The 25,073-nt window shown below is 44.3% G+C and overlaps 1 protein-coding gene across 3 annotated transcripts in view; it reads right to left on the reverse strand.

The window, feature by feature from the left end:
- Positions 1 to 25,073, reverse strand: part of lifra (LIF receptor subunit alpha a) — a 196,928-nt gene that overhangs the window by 33,155 nt on the left and 138,700 nt on the right. For all 3 annotated transcript variants that reach the window (XM_072257527.1, XM_072257528.1, XM_072257529.1), the window contains 6 exons: positions 18,208 to 18,391; positions 12,926 to 13,201; positions 10,045 to 10,174; positions 5,463 to 5,629; positions 1,404 to 1,549; positions 624 to 789 (listed from right to left, as the gene is read on the reverse strand). In XM_072257527.1, coding sequence (XP_072113628.1) covers positions 624 to 789; positions 1,404 to 1,549; positions 5,463 to 5,629; positions 10,045 to 10,174; positions 12,926 to 13,201; positions 18,208 to 18,391 — 1,069 coding nt within the window. The remainder of the gene's footprint in view (positions 1 to 623; positions 790 to 1,403; positions 1,550 to 5,462; positions 5,630 to 10,044; positions 10,175 to 12,925; positions 13,202 to 18,207; positions 18,392 to 25,073) is intronic.

A 25,073-nucleotide genomic window follows, 5' to 3' on the forward strand; every position in this document is an offset into this window, starting at 1 on the left:
CAGGATGCTGCCTGGATTAGAGAGCACCTCTTATGAAGGTAGCTTGACAGAGCTGGGGATCTTCACTTAAGAGTGAAGGAGGATGAGTGATGACTTAATGGAGATGTACAAAATGATAAGAGGCATACGTAGATCAAAAGCCAGAGACAAGGAAGAAACAGCTAATATAAGGGGCATAATTTTGAGGCTATTGGAGGAAAGTATAGGGGGAATATCAGGGTTAGGTTTGTTTTTACAAGAGTGGAGGTTGCATGGAACACCCCGCTGGGGTGATGGTGGAGGTAGTTACATTAGCAACATTTAAGAGACTCCTAGATAGGTACATAGATGAAAGAAAAACAGAAGGCTATGTAGGAGGAAACGGTTAGATTGATCTTAGAGTTGGTTCAAAGGTCAGCACAACATCATAGACCAAAGGGCCTGTGCAGTGCTGCAATGTTCTGTGTTGCATATGCAGTCCTTATCCTGGCAATATGTGGAGGGAATTTTATTTTGTATCAAACAAGTACAGTGTCTAACTTTGTAATATCTATTTTTAGAAATATGTATAATTAGAATGAAGAGGACACTATGGGTGTCACACATCTCGAGCCTTAGAGGAAGAGCCTTTCCCAGTAACCCACCTGCAACCTTAGTTCTGACCACTGCAACGTTGCTCCATTCACTCCATTTCCAAAACTGTACAGACGAATATCGAGCTCTGATAGAATACTCCGTGTTGGGCTGTAAATTATTTAGTGTTATCATCTGCTGTGCATTTGTTGGTTTTCCATGCACAGAATAATTAAGCTGTAATACAGAAATATTCATATGTTAGACAAGAAAGTATCAAATGAAAAGGCAAAATCTAAAATATAAACAAAAAGGCTGAAAATACTCAATTGATCAGGACATTGCCTGGCCTGCCAAGCTGCTAGAGGAACTCAGCAGGCCAGGCAACAACTATGGCACCACAGTAGCATAGCTCAGGGTGGAGTTCGAAGTTCAATTCCGGCACCATTTGTAAGGAGTTTACATGTATGTTTCTCCCTGTGAGCACGTGGTTTCCACCAGGTGCTCTGATTTCCACCCACAGTCCAAAGTAGTTCCAGATAGTAGGATAGTAAGTCATTGTAAATTGTCCTGTGATTTGGCTAGGGTTAATTGGGTGGGTTGCTGGATAGTGCGGCTCGTTGGACCAGAAGCAGCTTTTCCCACACTCAATCAATCAATAAATTAATTAAATAATTAAACAGTAGACAATACGGGCCAAGATCCTTCATTGGGACCTACGGGATGAAAAAAGGTAATGGGATTACAAAGTTTATCTGAATGCAGCCAATCCCAGTTAAAAATTAGCATCGCCACATCAGGAAAAGTGAGGATTGAAGAAATGATGTGATGTTTAAGAAATATTTACTTACTGACATAGTTTGCCCAGACTCATCTTGGATCACCACCTCACAAAGCAAGTCAATGCCTGTATAATGAATTTGATCCATCCAGGTCAGAGTCATGCTGTCTGATGTTGTATTTTCCTCTTTCAGCTGATGAGGAGCAAAGGGGCGAACTGGAAGGGTTAAAATAAAACATGAAAAATGTACAACTGCTTTAAAATCGTATCTTTTTCTCAAAACAAGTTAATGGTGCTATTCTCATCAGACACTGCAAGGGAGGACTAGTGGCTTTCAATTAATCACATCACAGGCACTTCAGCGCAGCATGTCAGTGCCAATCCACACTAATCCCATCTACCTGCATATGGTGGAAATTCCTCTATCCCCTGCTTGTTTACATGCCTGCCTAAATGACTCAATAGTTGCTACTGTATTAGCTTCCATCATTTTCCCTAATACCGTGTTTCAGGTACCCAACATGCACTACATTAAAAAAATCTTACCTCTTAAATCTCCTTTAAACTTTCCTCCCTCTCATCTTACACCCTGTAGAATTTGACATTTCTACCCTGGAAAAAACACCATCTACCCTCTTAATGCCTCTTATAATTTTATATACCTTCTGTCACGTACCCTGTGAGGAGTTAAAGAACCAGCAGAAATGGAAAACACTTTGGAGTCCAGTATTGCTATTAACTAATAATATTTATTAGTAACTACGCCATACAGTAATACAAATGCAGGTATATCAAACAGGTTAGCAATGATTATATACACTAAGTGTGAAAATATGTATGAAAACCAAGCTCCTTCAAGTCTAGGGGTAAACAGATAGTCTTACGATGATAAGTAAAGTTCAGTTCAGTTCGTGGTATTGAGTTGAGTAGTGATGGAGAGAGAGAGAGGGGGAGATTTGAGTCTTCAGGTGAGCTGATGCCGTTGATCTTCCCGTTGTCCTCCTAAATCCTTTAGAAGTCACCGACTGTGACCACAACAAAGGGGACCATTCTTCTGTGGTGGAATTATCAACCCAGGCGAGGGTTGGGCACACGAATGACTCTCCACCGGTCACTCCCTTTTCACACTGCGAGAGTCACTGATCGATCCGCCTGATCAATCCTCCAAAACCCACCTTTTCTGTGGGCACAACAGAGCTCATTCAGTGTCCAAAACCATGTGTCTCCAGGTCTAACAGCTGCCCTATTTATCTCACCGTGCTGAATACGAGCTGTCCATCAAACAGCTCCTCCCTTCTCTCTCTGCAAGAACACAGAAGCTGCCAGTATCCTTGTAAAAGTATAAACAAACCGTGAGCAGTCTTCGCCTCTCTCTCTCTTTTTCTCTTTTTAACAAGGTGTCTGTGTTTCACAACTCTCTCTCTCTTTTAAAAGCACAGTTCATGGGGTAATTCAGGACCCCGTCACACTTCTGCTAGGTTGAATTCATTAGAAAATTCTCTATAAATTGGAGGAAAATTATAGGGAGGTGTTGAATTCTGATGTTTTGACCCTAGTTATTTTGGAAGTCAAGAAAAAGAGGCACAAAACTTGTTGCTTCATGATTGTTTTCTTAAACATTAATAGAAAAAAGAGAACTGGAAATGTAGAGCTGCGAAAGACCATTAGTTAAGAACAAAGAGTAGAAAGACTAAAGTAGTTGGTGGGGCAAGTTGCCCAGCTCTTTTTATACCATAAGGTAAAAAACATTCGATTCAAATTTGTAGATAAGAATTAACCAATCAGGTAGCCCTGATTCAAATAATGTGATAACAAGAGGAGCTTCCAGAATCATGCAAAGAACTGTAACCACTAGGGGACACACTGAACAACTGCATATACATACTGTGACCACTAGGAAACATACTAAACAGTTACAGGTTTCCCCCGCTATCTGAAGGTAGAGCGTTCCTATGAAATGGTTCGTAAGCCAGAATGTCGTAAAGTGAATAAGCAATTACCATTTATTAATATGGGAAACATTTTTGAGTGTTCCCAGACCCAAAAATAACCTACAAAATCATGCGAAATAACACGTAAAACCTAAAATAACAGTAACATTCAGTAAAAGCAGGAATGATATGATAAATACACAGCCTATATAAAAGTAGAAATACTTTTCTGCAGCACTGACTAGCGTAGCGAAAATCTCGCGGAAGCGCTCTCGGCAAAAACACGGTGCAAGCGCTGTCGGCAGAAACACTCTCTCCAGTAACCTTTAAGCTATGAAGCTGCCAAATCATACCAAATAACACATAAAAATACACAGCCTATATAAAGTAAAAAATTAATGTATGTACAGCATAGTTTCACCTACTGGAATCGGAAAGACTCCAATAAATTGCAGTTTCGTCACAGTTAAACACTTGCTTATATAAATAACCACCTGACGCAATCGACTCTGATCTGGGCCGATATTTACATGCTGGGCGACACCTAATTAATTAGCTTGTTTACTTCAGCTTTTTTCTTAAAGATGTGCTGGGTGCGTCCTGACTACCGCTGCACCACTGCGTCCTTCGTGGCCCGGTATCGGTCAGCGGCCTGGAGGTTGGAGACGACTGCTTAAACTATGAAGCTGCCCTCGCCTCAGAAACCTATCAAACCACCCAAGCCTACCTTTAAATTCCACTTTGGCAACACTTTCATCACCATCATCCAGTGCTTTGTTTCAGCTTATTAAAAAGACTGACTTATACTTTCTAAGTATAAGAAAACTTAACAGAACACCATGCTTTGTACACCCATCAATCCACTCAAGCAATAGACTTTCCATTTTATCCATTATTGGATTCCGACTAAGAGAGACCACTTTGCTACGAGCAGAACCAACAGTCACATCAGCAGCTTTCAAAATTCTTTCTCTGTGTATAAATACTGCAAATGGTGGATGCAGGCAAGTTCAACGCGCGGACAATGTCTTTACTTCGTTCACCATGATCGAAACGCCTAATTATGTCTACTTTTATGCTAAGTGTAACACCCTTATGAGCTCTTTTAGGCTTTTCCGATACCTTAGAACTCATCTTGCTAACAGATGCACAAAATAAATCAAGATAAAGCACGCGTTTAAGCAATGACGGCTAGAATGCAGTTCCGGGGGAGGAGCTTGGCTGTTCGGGCTCACGCTGCCTTTTTTCATAACAGTGAAAAAGCCTTCTGTTAGTGAGGACAGGTAACCAATGTAGATTTTTCTTAACAGTGAGGAGTCGTAAAGCGAACACTTGGAAAACGGGGGCCATCTATACACGTATATAGGTAGCTACGTAAAATACAAGCAGGCAATCAGTTGTTAAACTGCAAAGAAAATAACAATTAAACAGTCTAATCTAACGGGGGGGGGGGGAGAATGTCTTTTTTACTTAGCAATACAGCTTGTTAACAGACCCTTCAGACCCAACAAACCCACACAGCCCATTGCAGCCACGTGGCAAATTAAACAACTGAAAGATAATTTTATAATGACAAAGTGCTAGAAAGCACATGTTCTGTGCAAGTAATGTTACTTACATGTAGAAACACTGTAACTTATCCTTAAAGAAATAAGAGAACTCCATTTGCCGTTTTATTTTATGGATAACCTGGTCAAATCTACTGCCAATCTATTCTGTCTGGGTTGCTGCATAAGTATCAGCACTTGAATGGGCTGATTGAAACGTTAAACTTCAACACAGAAGAAATATCAGTGTAGTTAGAATATAAACACAAGAGATTCTGCCGATGCTGGAAATCCACAGCAATGCACACAAAATGCTGCAAGTATCGATGGAAGTGAATAGACAGTTGACAATTCAGGTTGGGAACTTACATCAGTACTGGAAAGGAAGGGGGAAAGATGCCAGAATGAAAAGGAGGGAAGAGGGGAAGAGGACAAGCTAGGAGGAGATCAAAGAGTTGGAGGGCAGCAGCAATCACAGAGGAGCAGCAAGAGAGGGTCTCAATGAACATCTGAAAAGAAGATTTAGACCTCTTCAGGCTAGGCATACCTTGAAGAGACTTCGCAGTACTGCAGCAAATTATAAACACAAAAGAAATACTAGAAAAGATTCTAGTAGTTAGAATATAGTTCTATTTCAGTTGATATACTTACCGACACGGGTCACATCCACAATTAAACTGGTCAGTGCTTTCCCTAGTGGGTTTTTTGCATGTATCGATACATTAATTTTAGCACTCCTATTTGAAATGGGAAAACTACACCAGTATTGGAGACACAGCTTTGAAGCGTTGCCACATGGAAGGCAGTTCTGTGATGACCTAAAGAATGACAAACAATTAGTGATAAGGTCATCGAGTCATAGAACACTACTGCACAGAAACAGGCCCTGTGGCCGATCTAGACCAACCAACTTACACCCAGACCATACCCCTCCCATCTATATATTTATCCAAATTTCTCTTGCATGTTGAAATTAACCCCGCTTCCAGCACTTCCTCTGGCAGCTCAATCCACACTCACATCACCCTCTGAGTGAAGTTCTCCCTCAATGTTCCCCTTAAAGATTTCACCTTTCACCCTTATCCCATGACCTCTAGTTCTGCACTGCTTGCATTTACCCTATCCACACCCCTCATGATTTTGTATATCTCTATCAAATCTTCCCTCATTCTCCTATGCGCTAAAGAATAAAGTCCTAACCAATTCAACCTTTCCCCACAACTTAGGTCCTCACGTCAGAGAAACATAGAAAACCTACAGCACAATACAGGCCCTTCGGCCCACAATGCTGTGCCGAACATGTCCTGGCAACATCCTTGCAAATTTTCTATACATTTTCAACTTATTGATATCTTCCCTGTAGGTAGGTGACCAGTGCTGCATACAATACTCCAAATCAGGTCTCACCATTATCTTCAACATAACATCCCAACTCCTGATTTATGAAGACCAATGTGCCAAGAGCTCTCTTCACAACTCTATCTACCTGTGATCTCACTTTCATCCACCTTATTGATACCTGTTGATAGCATGGCCACAAATCAAAGTGTAGAAACATGAAAACTCAAGTTGAGAAGTCCAGTGCAAGTTCACATGCACAGAAACGAAATACTCAGCCACACAAGTCACATAAGCTTAAAAATAAATAACTAACTGGTTACACACATAAAAATTGCTGGTGAACGCAGCAGGCCAGGCAGCATCTCTAGGAAGAGGTACAGTCGACATTTCAGGCTGAGACCCTTTGTCAGGACTAACTGAAGGAAGAGCTAATAAGAGATTTGAAAGTTGGAGGGGGGGGAGATCCAAAATGATAGGAGAAGACAGGAGGGGGAGGGATGAAGCCAAGAGCTGGACAGGTGATTGGCAAAAGGGATATGAGAGGATCATGGGACAGGAGGCCCAGGGAGAAGGAAAGGGGGGGGGAGCCCAGAGGATGGGTAAGGAGTATAGTGAGAGGGACAGAGGGAGAAAGAGAGAGAAAAAAATAATAATAATAAATAAATAAATAACAGATTGGGGTATGAAAGGGAAGTGAAGCATTAATGGAAGTTAGAGAAGTCAATGTTCATGCCATCAGGTTGGAAGCTACCCAGACAGAATATAAGGTGTTGTTCCTCCAACCTGAGTGTGGCTTCATCTTGACAGTAGAGGAGGCCGTGGATAGACATATCAGAATGGGACATTGAATTAAAATGTGTGGCCACTGGAAGATCCTGCTTTCTCTGGCGGACAGAGCGTAGATGTTCAGCAAAGCGGTCTCCCAGTCTGTGTCGGGTCTCGCCAATATATAAAAGGCCACATCGGGAGCACCGGACGCAGTATATCACCCCAGCCGACTCACAGGTGAAGTGTCGCCTCACCTGGAAGTACTGTCTGGGGCCCTGAATAGTGGTGAGGGAGGAAGTGTAAGGGCATGTGTAGCACTTGTTCCGCTTACAAGGATAAGTGGCGGGAGGGAGATTGGTGGGAAGGGATGGGGAGGACGAATGGACAAGGGAGTAGGGGGCGATCCCTGCAGAAAGCAGAGAGAGGGGGAGGGAAAGATGCGCTTAGTGATGGGATCCCATTGGAGGTGGCGGAAGTTACGGAGAATTATATGTTGGACCCGGAGGCTGGTGGGGTGGTAGGTGAGGACAAGGGGAACCCTATCCCTAGTGGGGTGGCGGGAGGATGGGGTGAAAGCAGATGTGCGTGAAATGGGAGAAATGCATTTGACAGCAGAGTTAACATGGAGGAAGGGAAGCCCCTTTCTCTAACTCACTGGTTAGCCTGATTTTAGACATGCTGTTTCAAAGAGATATTTTGTCCATGTTACTGAGACAATTGCTCATATTTGAACTAATCTCATGGGATTTTGTTCACCTACAGAGCAAGAAGGCTTTGATGAAAAACACAGCTCCAGGACAAAACAATGAAACACCTGCAGTATTGGTGGTGTGGTATTTAGCACCTGTATCAATGGCACAGCACAGACCAGCGGTGTCCCGGGAGCTTTCAATCTGACAAAGAGATGATCATTGCTGATGTTTTAGAATGAATTCCACTTAACTTTTGAAAAAGCATCTGGATAGAAAAAAGCTTCACAAATACATCACTACCATCACTGCAAGGCTCGTCTGTGTCCAGGACAAAGAAGCAGGCAGGAAAAATTACTGCGATCCCTACCCACCCTTCAAACAGCCTTCTCCAAAAGCTCCTTTCTGGAAAGCGCTGCAAGGCTATTAAAACAAAAACTTCATGCCATTTTAAAAGTTTCTTCATCTGGGCAGTTAATCTGATCAGCCATTCTAGTTAGCACCCTCTATTACCCCGTCAATGTACTGTAAATACCTTAAACCATTTTCTATAATGCTGTTTACATTGGTTCCTAAGGTTGTCATAGCTGGAGGTGGTAGTGGGGATAAGCTCCCACTACCTATAAAGTGCTCCAAATGGCATGCAACTTTAACAGCTTCTGACAACCAAGTCCAAGTCTTGGCCTTCACGTGTGGCTTAGTTACTAGGCCCGGCAGAACCGTTTCTACTGACAAGAAAAGGGGCAAAAGCGGACCACTGGCCCCTCAAAACTAGTTGCTTTAGACAGATGGGGCTCATCAGCCTTGGATGGCAGCCCATAGAGAAGAAAAATTCTTATTTTTAACCTCCGCTGCCTTGTGGCCATACCCACCTATGGGAAAGACTTCGAGAGTAAACCCCAAGGAAGAAATGCGGAGCTGGGGTCCCTAAGGCAGTTTGACGTTGTTTACAACTTCACTCTGGCAACCTCTGTGACGACACTGGTGCCAAGCTGTATCGGTGTTTGCCCTTCCCTTGGACTACATCAGTGACGTGGAGAGGGGGAACCCGCTGCATGGGCAACAGCCGGTTCTTCAAACCTTCCCACCCAGGCTTGTGCCCTGGAGAGGACACAGTCCACCAGAGGCGCAAACCCATGATCCCCTGGGATTGATGGCTGCCGACGACATTGCAAATACATGTTATTTATGAATTTCTGCATATTTAATTTCAATTTTGTACTTTAACTTCTAACTTATTTTATATAATTCTTTATAATTGTTGAATATTGTTGTGTTCTGTTGCAAGTTACACCACATCACAACGGATTCCTATTATGTGTAAATGTACAGGACGAAGTAAGTTGATCCTTCATCAGCTAGCTACTGTAGCTAGACGCAGAATGATCTGTTATCAAAAAGATATCTGTTGTAAAGATTAAAGATTAGTTTTATTTATCACATGCATATCAAAACATTCAGTGAAACGTTTCCTTTGCATCAACGACCAACACTGTCTGAGGATGTGCAAGGGCACAGCCCGCAAGTGTTGCCATGCCTTTGGCGCCATCAGAGCATGCCCACTACTCACTAACCCTAACTATACGTTTTTGGAATGTGGGAGGAAACAGGAGCATCCAGAGGATATCCACACAGTCACAGGAATTGAACACTGGCTACTGCTGCTGTAAAGCATTACTCTTGCTGCTGCACTACCATGCATTCTGAAGGACTGGGAGAAAGTTATTTTTATCAGTTTTGTGGACTATCTTTGTGCACTTTCATGAACATGAGAACACTCCCTGAATCAACACTGATTAAATAGCAACCTCTCTGAGAAAAAGCAAGAGTTTAGGGAAAGTCGTGCTCCTACTACAAGAGCTACTCGAGAAGGAGCTCTGGAAGGGAAGAAGTGAGCAAGATTTTTAAGTGTGCTGTTACGTGGTGACCATAGGAATGTTAGAGTTATTTGGGACAGTGACATGGGAGATGGTGTTGCTCCCTTACAGCTCTAGCCAACCAGGTTAGATCCAGAATTTGCACGTTTTGCCCATGCCCACATAGATTCAACACCACCATTCCCAACTCTCTCCCCCCCACCCCGGTACTCTGGTTTCCTCCCAAATCCCAAAGTTGCATGGGCAATAATGGGAACGGGAGAGAAACAAAAGTCAGAGAAATAAGCGCTATAATGGAATTGAATAAATAGCCAAGGTTTTAGGCTGAAACCCTTCATCAGACTTATTGCCTGACCTGCTGAATTCCTCCAGCACTGTTGGTGTTGCTCAACAGTTTCCAGTATCTGCAGAATTTCTTGTATAGATAATGGAATGACTCTGAAAGCTAGCACAGATTCAATACATTGAATGCCCCCTTTCTCTGTCACAATACAAGAAATACTGTCTCTGATGATCAGGTTCACAAAAAGTGAAAGAGAAATGAATATTGCAGTTTACCCAATGTTGAGACTATAGATTGTCCCACGCTCTGCAACTAGTTCAGTAGGTCTTCCTGGTTCCCACGTACAGTTCATCGTTTGTAAATCGCGAGTTTCACAGCTGACATTTTTTGGTGTATCAGGTGGATCTAAATTGAAAATTAAAAATTATAAAACAGCTGATTAAAATAGTCAAGAAACTATAAAATATTCCCGCTACATTGCATAGCTGATGACTGGCTTCGTGGCTGTGAACTCACTTCCATGAACTTTAGTTCTGAGTGTTATTTATTTACTTTTTTATTGTTTGCAAAATTTGTTCTTTGTTTGAATAGTGGGTGTTTGACTGTCTTTTTTTAAAAAATGGGCCCTAATGGGTTTCTTTGTTCCTGAACTGCTGTAAGATGTCGGATTTCAAGGTTGTATATAATATACACACTTTGATAATCAGTGAACTTTGAACAATGTAAATAAGTACAGTCAAATCCAAACACAGTCTATCTAGGTAAACTGCTGGTTAAAACTAATTATAATCTGGAATACCAAAACCAAAGGAATACATGTCATAAGATAGACTGAATAAAGGGCATAAACAACTGTTGCAATGTCTATAAGGTAATCTTACATACATACACAGAGCAACACTCAACAGTTACTTGTAAATTATGTTTTATAGGTTATCTTTCACTTCTATATTTATTGTTCCTTATGCTTTTTATTTTTCCTTAATGTTGCATTGGAAATGGAGTAACAATCATTTTGGTCTCCTTTACCCTCGTATACAGAAGAATGACAATAAACAATCTTGAATTCTGAAAGGGGATAACATACGAGCCACTCTGAAATTCATTTTAGAAACATATGCTCATTTTGTTCATTTTTCTATGTGGAAGGAGGGATCTGAGGGTTGATGTTCTTGTTCTATTTCTGTTTGTTTTTTTTTGTGCGGAAAGGTGTGTTTGGGGGCTGCTGATCATGCTGCCTTTCTTTTCTGGATTTCATGGCTACCTGGAGAAGAATAATTTCAGAGTTGTATATTTTGATAATAAATGGAACTTTGAACTTTTGAACTATTCACTGAATTCAGATGAATGGCTGCAAAAGTAGATACATGGCCTTGAATTATTTGTTTAAATAAAGTTATGTTTCAAGTGAAAAAAAAAGAAACATATGCTCAAGTAGGCTGAGTAAAAGCCAGCAGTTTCACTCAAAACTACAGCATTTTGTTTTTTAATTGCACGTTTAGGACTCAAAGTCCTGAACTTCTGTCCCAAAGTCCTGATGAAAAGGCCACACAAAGGGCCTGAGGGATCCCTACAACCCAGCCCACAATCTCTTTGACCCACTACAGTCAGTATAGAGGTACAGGAACATCAGGACTAGGGCAGCCGGACTGGGTGACAATTTCTTCCCCCAGGCTGTGAGACTAATGAATACCCAGCCACCACCAAGGTCTCGTCATTAGGACAGCAAGCTGTTTACTGGTTACTGATTACTGTGATGCACACTATATGTATTTTGAATTATATTTTATTAACTTTTTCATGGTAACATTTTGGTTTATGTGCTGTGTATATATGTTGCGCGGTCCATAGGAACATCGTTTTGTTTGATTGTATATATGTACAGTCAGATGGCAATAAACTTGAACTGGACTGGTGAGCAGAAGCAAACGGTGAACAAAAGTTCTTTTGATAAGGACGTCAACTTGACATTCTTAAGGAGTCAACCAGTGAGACCATATGGGCAGAATCTAGAAACAAGAAGGGGAGGGCCCCTTTCATGGGCTGAATTACAGATCCCTTAAATCATCATGGGGAATATGAGCAGGAGGTGTATAGAGGAATAAAAGGAGCAACACACAAAATGTTGGAGGGATTCAGCAGGTCTGACAGCATCTGTGAAGCACAGCTGATGTTTTGAGTTGGGACCCCTCATCAGGACTGGGGAAAAAAAAGGGGAGCCATACCCAATATATAAAGGTGGGAGGAAAGGACAAAGGAAGAGCTGGGGATGGATCCATGAGAGACAGGAAGACAGGCTGGTGAGGGAGGGTGTCAACTGGGAAAGCAGGAAGTTGCTTCAGCCCTTTGTCACATCCAGTGCCCCAGTAATTAACACATCAAACTTGGAAAACAGGTATCACATGTGTGGTGCATTGTAATTACATGATATGAACTATGTGTGGCACACTAGCTTACTGACTGTAACCACTAGGATGTACATATACAATGAATCCAGTATATGTTAATTACTACAGTACTGCAAAACTGTATCAGTTCCTAATAGTTATCAATGGAGGAATTCATCCATGTTCTTTTCATTGACTGTAAATTAATAAAATCAGTGTAAACACCTAGTGCAGATAGTTGACCATCTCCAACAATGCATCCTTCAAATCTTTATTTTCATAGTTAACAACCAAGATGATTGTTAATACTTTCAAATTCTTCATAGTTCTTAATTTATTGAGGTAATAAAATAGTTTCATTTTCACTCCCGGCCATTTCTGACATCTCCATGCCTGAATGCTTGAAACCATAGTGAATAAAACAATTCTGAATTGCCTTACTGCTTATTTCTTACCAACTATCAGAACATAAGTACATGTAACTGACACTATTTAAGAACTGTTCACTAAGCACGGTGTAGTATCTAACGACTACACAAATGCACATGACTGACACTAGTTAGAAATTGTTCCACAAGTCTTCTGTCCCAGTTAAGTGGCATAGTGTCCCAAGTGAATGAAGGGAACCCTGGCTATTTTCTCCATTAGTTTTTGTGCTTTAAGAGTTGCCCAAATAAGCAGCTGTCGCAATTAACCGGAATCTCCTGCATATGCAGTTTCCCTTAGCTCATATACTGAAACCAAGTTCATGCATCTTCTCTGTACTTACAGCCAATAAATACAGTTGCTCCACTAAAAGAATCAGAAATTGTAGTGCACCAAACATTTGCTCCAGATTCTCTTGACAAAGTGATATTCTGCACACTGACAGCCATGCTCCTGTCACTTAATTTGATGACTGTGGACCTGTAGCTGTCAAAAGTCAAATTCAGGATGCGATTTCCTTTACCAACCACACAGCAGAACACTGGACTTGAACCTGCTTCCAGAACAGTTGAATCTGGGGGATAGAACTCAAACCCAGTCTGGTTAGTCACATCCCGGCCTGAAAAACAATATCACAGCACACTTGAGCAACACACACACACACAATGCTGGAGGAACTCAACAGATCAGGCAGCATCAATGGAGGAAAATAAACAGTCAACATTTAGGGCCAAGACCGTTCATCAGGACTAGAACAGAAAGGGCAGATGCCAGACTAAGAAGATGGAGCGGGGGAGGAGTACAAGTTTACAGGTGACAGGTGAGACCAGATGAGGGGCAAAGGTGGGTGGGTAGGTAGATGGGGAGGGTTGAAGGAAGAATGAGGGGATGGGTGGAAGTAGTAAAGGGCTGAAGGAGGAAACTTCTAGGTGACAGGAGGGGACAGTGGACCATGGAAGGTAAAATAAGACTTTAGTTATCCCGGAGGAAATTATGGGAAAAAAAAGTCTGCAATATTCCTGTGCAGTCATGTCTCAGTGCAGCACAGAAAACAGTTCTCACTGAACACACTTTCGTTCCTCACTAGTGACGTTAGTTCGTCCGTCCACCTTGTTACTGAGCAATCTTACATTTCCCATGATAAAGGAAGGAAGATACGGCTTGTACCTTCTCTTCCTGTCCATCGGCTTCTTCCAGCCCGAAATCCCCTATATTTTCTCCTCAGCTCCTTGGGAATTTTGGGTCTCTCGATGGCAAAAGCACACTGTTGTAGACTCTGCAGCTGATCCCTGGAGTAAACAATGGATCCGTCTGCCGTTTCTGCTAGGACAGACTGGCATGACAAAAAAAGGTATCCCAAGGGTGACAAAAAATGGTAAATCTCTGCTGAAGCCACATCAAACAGCAAAAATATATTAACAAAATCCGTAACAACAGAGAGCAACTTGGTTGGCTGCCGTCTCGGGACAGTGCTGGAAGAAAGGGAAGGAGGAGGGGTACCAGAGGGAGGTGATGGGCAGGTGGCGAGAAGAGAAAGGGTGAGGGGCTAATCAGAATGGGGAACGGAAAAAAGATAAAGGAGGAGGGGAAAAAATTACAGAACGATAGAGAAATTCATTTTCATGCTGTCAGGTAGGAGGAATGTGAGGTATTACTCCTCCAACCTGAGTATAGCCGTGCCCATGGTCTGTTCTTCATGAAATTATGGAATTGCTTTGCACTGTCGTAACTATATGTTATAATTATGTGGTTTTTGTCAGTTTTTATAGTCTTGGTTTGTCTTGTGTTTCTGTGATATCTTTCTGGAGGAACATTGTATCATTTCTTAATGCATGCATTACTAAATGACAATAAAAGAACAGACCATGGGCACCATGTGTGTCCTCATAATCTAATCATGGCAGTAGAAGAGACCATGGACTGAAATGTTGGAATGGAAATTCAGAACTTATCATAAGTTATCATCATAAAGCGAGTGGGATGTTGGATGATTGGGAAGTTTTTAAAAATACAACAAAAGACAACTAAAAAACCCTATGGGAAAATATGAAACACAAGCGCAAACTAGCCAACAATATAAAGCAAGATACTAAAAGATTTTTCAGTTATGTAAAGGGAGGTGAGAGTTGAGATTGGACTACTGGAAAACGATGCTGGTGAGGTAGTAATGTGAGACAAAGAAACGGCAGATGAACTTAAAAAGTACTTTGCATCAGTCTTCACTGTGGAAGACACTAACTAAAAGGTCAGGAAGTAGGAGAGAGCGCCACTGCTATTACAAAGAAAAAGTTCCAGGTAAACTGAAATTTCTTAAGGTGGGTAGGTCACCTGGACCAGATGGACTACATCAAAGAATTCTGAAATGGTTGCTGAAGAGAGAACATATACATTGGTCATGATCTTTCATGAATCACTTTATTCTGGCATCGTTCCGGAGTACTAAAAAATTGCAAATATCATTCCACTCTTTAAGGGGGGGGGGGCAAAAGAAAGGAAATTATGGGCCAGTTAGTCTAACCTCAGAGGTTGGGAAAGTGTTGGAGTTCATTATTAAGGATGAGTTTTCAGGGTACTTGAGAACTAATGATAAAATAAGTCAAAGTCAGCATTGTTTCTGTAAAGGAAAATCTTGCCTGACAATCTGGAAGAAAGCAGGGTGGACAAAGGAGAGGTAGCGAATCTTATTTATTTACTAGCAACCGACCAGAAAAGGGGGCCTTTTCTGGTTGGCTGCTAGTGACTTATGGTGTTCCTCAGGGCCCAGTATTGGAACTGCTACTTGTCACATTGTTTGTCAATGATTTTCTAATGCAATTGATAGCTTCATGGTAAGATTTGCACATGAGTCACTGTGGGTGGAAATCAGAAACAGGAAGGGGACAATAACTCTACTGGGTATTTTTTATAGATGCTCGGTGGGAAAGCATTTTGGAGGTAGCAATCACAACTCTATCTCCCTCACCATAGTGCTGGAGAGGGATAGGAGCAGACAATTTGGGAAAACATTTAGTTGGGGTAGGGGGAAATATGATGCCATAAGGCGGGACGTATAAAGTCTAGTTAAGAAGAGAAAAACTTACAAAAAGTTCAAGAAACTAGGTACTAATAGAGTTCTAGAAAATTACAACGGTGCTAGTAAGGAGCTCAAGAATGAAATTAAGAGAGCTAGAAGGGGCTGTGAGAAAGCCTTGGCGAGCAGGATTAAGGAAAACCCCAAGGCATTCTACAGGTATGTGAAGAGCAAGAGGATGAGTCGTATGAGAATAGGACCAGTCAAGAGTGAAAGTGGAAATGTGCATGAAGCCGGAAGAGGTAGCGGAGGTATTTAATAAATACTTTACTTCAGTATTCACCAGTGAAAAGGACCTTGGCAATTGTGGGAATGACTTACAGCGACTGAAACACTTGAGTGTATAGACATTAAGAAAGAGGATGTGCTGAAACTCTTGAAAGGTATTAAGTTAAATAAGTCACCAGACCGGACAAGATATACCCCAGGCTACTATGGGAAGCGAGGGAGGAGATTGCTGAGCCAATGGCGATGATCTTTGCATCATCAATAGGGAGAGAAGTACCAGAGGATTGGAAGGCTGCAAACGTTGTTCCCTTGTTCAAGAAAGGGAGTAGAGCTAACCCAGTGAGTCTTACTTCAGTGGTGGTCAAGTTGTTGGAGAAGATCCTGAGAGGCAGGATTTATGAGCATTTGGAGACACACAAATTGATTAAGGATAGTCAACGTGGCTTTGTCAAGGGCAGGTCATGCCTTACGAACCTGATTGAATTTTTTGAGGATGTAACAAAACACATTGATGAAGGTAGAGCGGTGGGTGTAGTGTATATGGATTTCAGTAAGGTATTTGATAAGGTTCCCCATACAAGGCTCATTCAGGAAGTAATAAGGCAAGGGATCCAAGGAGACCTTGCTTTGTGTATCCAGAATTGGCTTGCCCAAAGGAGGCAAAGGGTAGTTGTGGATGGTTCATATTGACTTTGTGGGTGGTTCTGGCTAGGTACACAGAGCACAGAAAAATAGAGGGCTATGCGGTAGGGAAATTCTAGGCACTTTCTAGAATAAGTTACATGGTCGGCACAACATTGTGGGCCAAAGGGCCTGTAATATGCTGCAGATTTTCTGTTTCTATGATATGAAGAAGGGTGGGGGGGGGTGGGTAGGGCTGAGGAAGCAATTCATTTGCAGAAGGACTTAAGACAAATTGGAAGAATGGGAAAAAGTGGCAAATGGAATAGTGTTGGGAAATGTATGATAATGCATTTTGGTAAAAGAAACAATAGTGCAGACTATTATTGAAATGGGGAGAAAATTCAACCAGAGGTGCAAAGGGACTTAGAACTCCTCATGCAAGACTCCCAGAAGGTTTAATTTACAGGTTGAGTCTCTGGTACAGAAGGTAAATGCAATGTTGACATTTATTTCAAGGGGGATAAATTTAAAAAAAAACAAGGAGATAATGCTGAGGCTTCTTAAGACACTAGTCAAGTTTCACTTGGGAGTATTGTTACAGTTTTGGGCTCCACATCTTAGAAAGGATGTGTTGCATTGGAGAGAGTCCAGAAGAGGTTCACGAGGATGATTTCAGGAATGAAGGGGTTAACATATGAGGAGCGTTTGGTTGCTTTGGGACTGAACTCACTGGAATAAGAAGAATGTGGGTGGATCTCATTGAAACCTACCAAATGGTGAAAGGACTAGATAAAGTGGATGTGGAGTGGATATTTCCTATGGTGGAGGAATTAGAGGGCACAGCCTTAAAATTGAGGGGCAACCTTCTAGAACAGAGGTAAGGAGGAATTTTTTTTTTTTTTTAGCCAGAAAGTAGTGAATCTGTGGAATGCTTTGCCATGGACAGCTGTGGAAGCCAAGACCGTGGGTGTACTTAAAGCGAAAATTGATAGTTTCCTGATTGGTCAGGGCATCAAAGATTATGGCGAGAAGGCAGGTGTTTGGGGTTGAGTGGGAACCAGGATCAGCCATGATGGAATGGCAGAGCAGATTCGATGGGTTGAACAGCCTAATTTTTCTCCAATATCTTATGGTCTAATATGTAATAGTTTATATGATAGGTTAACTGGTGAGTATAAGTTTCAAGTGAGAGGGGAAAGATCTAAAATGGAGAAGAAGGGCAACTGCTTCACACAAAGCTGCCAGAGGAAGTGATTAAGGCAGATACAGTAACAGCATTCAAGAGCCATTTGAAAAGGTATAGAGAAAGAATGGGTTTTAGGGGAATACAGGCCAGATTTGTGGGCACCAAGAACACTGGGCCAAAGGGCCTATGTCCATGCTATTTGACTCTGACTGTGCACAGAATAGTTTTATATCAAAGCAGTCTGCATACCGTACGTATGAAAAGGTTCCTGATTAGTAAAGATGTGAAAGGTTATGGGGAGAAAGCAGAGAAGGATGGTGTTGAGAGGGATAATGAATCAATAATGATGGTAGGGCAGGCTGGATAGGCCAAATGGCGCAATTCTGCACCCAGGTCCCATGTTCACATCATCAGAGCAGACCTTCCTTCTGTTTCCTACTAGAGTATGATATGCCCTGTCTTATATAGTATAACATGCTATTTAGATAACTATAACAGAGCATTATATAAGCCTTACCATCAAGTTTTAATGGTGGGCTCCATTCACTCCATGCACTTTTCCCAGCAAACTGGTATTTATTGTCATCACCAATGGAGCGGATTCTCACCAAGTAGGATGTGCACTGGACAGGCGTGTCTGATGTCCAAGTCAACTGCAGCATCCTGTTATAGGTAAAATCCAAGGTACTACTGTAATTCCCCTGCAAAAAAAACAAATCCGAATTCTCCTTTTCAGTCTCTTGCCATCAAACACTAGATCAACTTCAAGTTTATTGTCATCTGACTGAACATATATACAACCAGAAAAGTTAACGAAATATAATACAACATGCATGTAGTGCGCAGCTTGCTGTCCTAGTAACAAGACCTCAGTGGTGGCAGGGTATTCATTAGTTTCACAGGCTAAAGGAAGAAGCTGGTGCCCAGTCTGGCAGTCCTAGATCTTCCAACAAAATACATATCCTTAACGAATGGAAACAGTTTGAATCAACAGCCACGACAGAAATGGCTAATACAAGGGGGCATCAATTTAAGGTGATTGGAGGAAAGTATAGGTAGAAAGTCAGAATTAAGGTTTTTTTTAAATAAGCAGAAGGTGGTGGGTGTGTGGTCTGAATAGATTCCACAACCTTCAGGCACGCTTTTAAGGACAATACAATTCATGTTCTCAGGCTACAACCCAGACTCATTTGAGTCTATTATCTATTACGGACAATCAGGCACATCCTCTCCATGACCTACTGAATCAACAGTGGAGCACCCTTTCGAACAAGTTCATTCAGCTCTGCTGTCACAAGGATCGTTACAGAAAATCTTTTCTATCAAATGCATTAAGCATATACAAGAGTTCATCTCTGTGCAACAGGAAAACACACATCATAGTACAATAGTCTGTTTTATTATTTCGTACATTATTACACAATGGTAAATTGTGTATATTACTCTGTACTTCATTATTAGTTAATATTATTATTGCTGTGTTTTTAAAATCATGCTGCTGTAAGAAAATAATTTCCGGAATCAATAAAGTACTTATTATATTTGCACAATTTGCCCTCTTTTAGACATTGGTCATTTGTCAGTCTTCGAAAGGTTTTCATGGACTCTATTGTATTTCGTTGTTTTGCTGTAAATATGTACAAGAACATGAAACTCAAGATAGTATATGGTGGCAAATACACACTTTAGTAATAAATTTATTTATGCTTTGCCAGAGCTGGTGGTAGAGGCAGATGCATGAGGAACATTTAAGTGACTCTTAAAATGGGCACATGGATGAAAGAAAAATGTAGAATAATCTGGGAGGGAAGGATTAGATTGATCTTACAGTATAAGGTCGACACAACATTGTAGGCTGAAGGGCCTGTACTATTATTGTATGTTCTGTTGAATTCACATGTTTCTGATCCAAGGTTCTTTCAGAAGTCAAGAATGATGCATAAAACTTGTTGCTTCATGATCGTTTTATTGAGCACTAAGAAAACAAAGGAATTGGGAGATAGAGAATAGCAGGAGTCCAGTATTGATAGCAAGAACAAAGAAGAAAAGATGGCAAGCCAATGTGTTCTGTTCTTCTTCTATCATAAATAACAGACATTCCATTCAAATTTGCAGGTAAGAGTTAACCAATCAGATAGCCTCTTTCAAATAATGCAATACCTGAGAGCTTCCAGAAGAATACAAAGAACTGCAACCACAAGGGGACAGAATGAACAATTGCATATACATAGACAATTACATAAAATACGAGCAGGCATCAGAAAGTTAAAATGCATACAAATTAATTATTATACAGTCTAATCCAAACTACAGTCTATGTAAACCTACAGGTTCTTGAATAAATGACAGTGCACAGACACCCCATGAAGGAGCTTTATGCCAGTTTTCACTCTTTGCTGTTAGAAGCAGAATGAAATTCTCAACAGGTTAGAAGGGCAATTAACTTCGTTTACATAGTTTTCCTAACACAGGGATTCCCAGCCTTTTTTTTCCTATGGAATCTCACCCCAAGTTGGGAACCCCTGCTCTGACAGAAAATACCATCCTGCAGTCGCGCGCAAACGCACTACTAAAGAAACACACGGAGGCAGAGAGAGCTGAACTCAGAATGCCTTTACTGATTCAAAAACACGCGCTTAAATCTCCCCTCCCATGGGCCCCCTCCACCCGCGGGGCAGACGTGACGTCAGACTGTCCCCAGAAGGTCTGCCCCGAGCGGGTAGTTTCAAATGCACTACCGCATGTCTGCCCACGGCTCATGATGGCGGTTCGAGTCCCGCATGTGCGGGCCGCCACATCACCCACACCCCCACCCCAAAAACGTCCATCGGGGGAGTGGAGCCCCCAGGTTTTGTGGCTTGCCTCGGTGGCCGGCCTTGCCAGTGCGGTGCGGGTATCCTCACTGGTTGCTCAATGTCCAAGTGTGCCGGTTTGAGGCGGTCCACTGTAAAAGTCTCTTCCCAGCCACCCACCTCCACGACACACGTGGTTCCGTTGTGCCGGATCACCTTGGAGGGTCCCTCATACGGCCGCTGTAGAGGTGACCTATGCATGCCCCTGCGAATAAAGACATATTCACAGTCTCAGAGGTCTTTAGGGGTGAAGGATGGCGTGGGACCATGCCTGGAGGTCAGGCACAGTGCCAGGGTCCCTACCTTGTCCCGCAGCCTCGTTAGCACCGCTGCTGAAATTTCTTCTGAACCTCGGGCCTCTGCTACGAACTCGCCTGGGACCGTCAGGGGGGGACCGTAGACCAATTCCGCCCAGGTGTCCAGGTCCTCCTTGGGGCCTGTGCGGATGCCCAGTAGGACTCAGGGAAGCTTATCTGTCCAGTTGGGGCTCCTGAGGCACGCCATCAGGGCCGACTTGAGATGCCAGTGGAATCGCTGTACCAAACCGTTGGACTGGGGATGGTACGCTGTGGTGTGATGCAGCTGGGTGCCCAGGAGCTGCGCCAGTGCTGTCCACAAACCAGATGTGAATTGCGCCCCTCTGTTGGTGGCGATGTCCGTTGGGAGGCTGAACCTGGCGATCCAGTTTGCAATGAGCATCCTGGTGCAGGACTCAGTGGACTTGTCTGCAAGCGGTACTGCTTCCGGTCATCTGGTGAACCTGTCTACCATGGTAAAGATATACCTGGCACCCCGGGAGACTGGCAGGGGGCCGACGATGTCCACATGGATGTGTTGGAACCTCCTGTGCATCGGCTGGAACTGCTAGAGGGGAGCCTTCATGTGCCGCTGGACTTTGGCGGTCTGGCAGTGTACGCAGGTCCTGGCCCAGTGTCCGACCGGTTTGCGCAAACTGTGCCAGACGAATCTGTCCACTACCAGCTTGATGGATGCCCGGATGGACGGGTGGGCCAAGTCGTGCAGCGTGTCGAACACCCGGCGCCTCCATGCTGCTGGTACCACGGGTCGGGGTTTGCCGGTAGACACGTCGCACAGGAGTCGATCCAACTGGAGCCCCGAAACGGCGGTGCGGTAAGCCGGGATCTCGGCGTCTGACCATTGTGGTTCTGCCAGTGCTGCGTAGTCTATTCCTGAGGACGATATGCCTACTGAGTGGAGGCAGGGGCGAGACAGTGTGTCGGTGACGACGTTGTTCTTCCCTGCAATGTGGCGGACGTCCGTGGTGAATTCTGATGTAAAGGACAGGTGCCTCTGCTGCCGAGCTGACCATGGGTCCGATACCTTAACCAGTGCGAAGGTGAGGGGCTTGTGGTCCGTATACACGGTGAACTCCCTTCCCTCAAGGAAGTATCGGAAATGCTGGACAGCCAAGTAAAGTGCTAGCAACTCTCTGTCTAAAGCGCTATACCTCACCTCTGGTGGCCGTAGTTGCCGGCCGAAGAACATAGAACATAGAAAAGTACAGCACAATATAGGCCCTTCGGCCCACAATGTTGTGCCGACCCTCAAACCCTGCCTCCCATATAACCCCCCCACCTTAAATTCCTCCATATACCTGTCTAGTAGTCTCTGAAACTTCATGAGTGTATCTGCCTCCACCACTGACTCAGGCAGTGCATTCCACACACCAACCACTCTCTGAGTAAAAAACCTTCCTCTAATATCCCCCTTGAACTTCCCACCCCTTACCTGAAAGCCATGTCCTCTTGTATTGAGCAGTGGTGCCCTGGGGAAGAGGCGCTGGCTATCCACTCTATCCATTCCTCTTATTATCTTGTACACCTCTATCATGTCTCCTCTCATCCTCCTTCTCTCCAAAGAGTAAAGCCCTAGCTCCCTTAATCTCTGATCATAATCCATACTCTCTAGACCAGGCAGCATCCTGGTAAATCTCCTCTGTACCCTGTCCAATGCTTCCACATCCTATAGTGAGGTGACCAGAACTGGACACAGTACTCCAAGTGTGGCCTAACCAGAGTTTTATAGAGTTGCATCATTACCTCACGACTCTTAAACTCTATTCCTCGACTTATGAAAGCTAACACACCATAAGCTTTCTTAACTACCCTATCACCTGTGAGGCAACTTTCAGGGATCTGTGGACATGTACCCCCAGATCCCTCTGCTCCTCCACACTACCAAGTATCCTGCCATTTACTTTGTACTCTGCCTTGGAGTTTGTCCTTCTGAAGTGTACCACCTCACACTTCTCCGGGTTGAACTCCATCTGCCACTTCTCAGCCCAAGCGAGTGGTCGCCACTCGTCCTCAACAAACTGCTCCAGGACTCCGCCGACTGCCATGTCAGAAGCATCGACTCTCAGGTGCACTAGGAGAGCTGCCCTTGCCAGCGCCTCCTTGGCCTGCTCGAACACCTCCGTGGTCTCCACGTCCTGTGCCACTTTTTTGGCCTTGCCGGCCATCAGGCTGAACAAGGGTCTCTTGATGCGTGCCACCATCGGCATGAACCGATGGTAAAAGTTGACCATCCCTACGAACTCCTGCAGGCCCTTGACCGTGCTGGGTTTGGGGAACTGGCGGATGGCCTGGACCTTGTCTGGTAGGGGAACTGCGCCATGTCTGTTGACTCTGTGGCCCAAGAAGTCTATCTCCATCAGCCCAAACTGGCACTTTGCCAGATTAATTGCCAGTCCGTGGTCACTCAGGCATTGGCAGAGCTGGTGCCACTTGCTCTTGGTGCAAACTGCTGGCCACCAGGATATTGTCTAAGTAAATGAAAATGAAATCCAGGCCGCGTCCCACCAAGTCCATAAGCCTTTGGAAAGTCTGGGCTGCATTCTTGAGACCGAAAGGCATCCTCAGGAATTCAAACAATCCGAACAGGGTGATGAGGGCTGTCTTGGGCACGTCGTCGGGGTGCACTGGGATCTGATGGTATCCCCTGAGCAGGCCAATTTTCCAGAAGATGGTCGCTCCGTGCAGGTTCGCCGTGAAGTCCTGGATGTGGGGTACCGGGTATCTGTCGGAGGTTGTGGCGTTGTTGAGCCTTCTGCAGTCTCCGCAGGGCCAAAATCCTCCTGCGGACTTGGGCACCATGTGCAGCGGGGATGCCCACGGACTGTCTGAACGGCGTACATTTCCCATCTCTTCCATCTTACGGAACTCCTTTTTGGTGAGGTGCAGCTTGTCGGGTGGGAGCCTGCGAGCCCGGGCATGCAGCGGTGGCCCTTGTGTGGGGATGTGGTGCTGCACGCCGTGCTTGGGGTCGGCCGTGACTATGGAGGGGAATTCCGCCAACACCCTGGCGAATTCATTACCCAAGAGGGTCACGGAATCCAGGTGGAGGGCCGGTAGCTTGGCTTCTCCGAGCTGGAAAGTCTGGAACATCTCGGCACGGACCAAACGCCGGCCCTCTCGGTCAACCAGGAGGCAGTTGGCTCGTAGGAACTCTGCCCCTAGTAGTGGCTGTGACACCGCTGCCAACGTGAAAGTCCAGTTGAAACGGCTGGACCTGAAATGCAGTGAGATAGTTCATCCGAATACTGGTGCCATTTGCAGTGGTGAGTTCGGGGCCTGGGACCGCGTTACGAGAGTCCATGTTCCGGGGGGGGAGTACGCTGACTTCGGCCCCGGTGTCTCCCAGGAAGCGCCGCCCGGAGTATCGGTCCCAGAGGTACAAGAGGCTGTCTCGGTGGCCAGCTGTCATAGCCATTAGCGACGGCTGGCCCCGGTGTTTCCCGGAAAAGCACATGGTGGACGGCAGCTGTGCGCACCTGAGCCCCACCTTTGGTGATAGAAGCACCACTGTTCCGAACTTTCGACTTTTTCCCTCGTGGGTCTCCACAGCTTCAGTTGCGGGGCCTGGGCTTTTGGGCGCACAATCGTGGCTAGGCCAGTGGGGGCTGCTCCACGTTGCTTGCTCTGCCAAAGGACGTCTGCTTTAGCTGCGACCCTGCATGGGTTGTTGAAATCCTCACTCGCGAGGAGAAGGCGAATGTCCTCTGGCATTTACTTAAGGAACAACTATTCAAATAAAAGGCACGTCATTCATGAGCCTGGATGACGTGCGGTCGCCCAGGCCGTCCACGTGTAGGAGCCGCACGGCCCGTTCACGGCGGGAGAGGTCGAAGGTACGGATCAGGGGCACCTTAAGCTTCGTGTAGCTGTCCTCCGTTGGTGGCTGGCGTAGGAAGTCGATGATCTGACCTGCCGTCTCCTGGTCAAGCGTGCTGACCACGTAGTAGTACCGCGTGGCATCGGCTGTAACGTCTCTGATACTGAACTGGGCCTCAGCCTGCTCGAACCAAACATGGGGCTGAGTGGCCCAGAAAGTCGGGAGCTTCAGAGAGACCACGCTGTGCGAGTTGCTCGAACTCATGGCCGGTCGCTGAGTCGCCGGCTCCAGATGCCGTCTGGAACGTCAGGGTCACCAATGTAGTCGTGCGCAAACGCGCTACTAAAGAAACACACGGAGGCAGAGAGAGCTGAACTCAGAATGCCTTTACTGATTC

This window comes from Mobula birostris, chromosome 5, assembly GCF_030028105.1.
Source record: "Mobula birostris isolate sMobBir1 chromosome 5, sMobBir1.hap1, whole genome shotgun sequence".
NCBI classification, from domain to species: Eukaryota; Metazoa; Chordata; class Chondrichthyes; order Myliobatiformes; family Myliobatidae; genus Mobula; species Mobula birostris.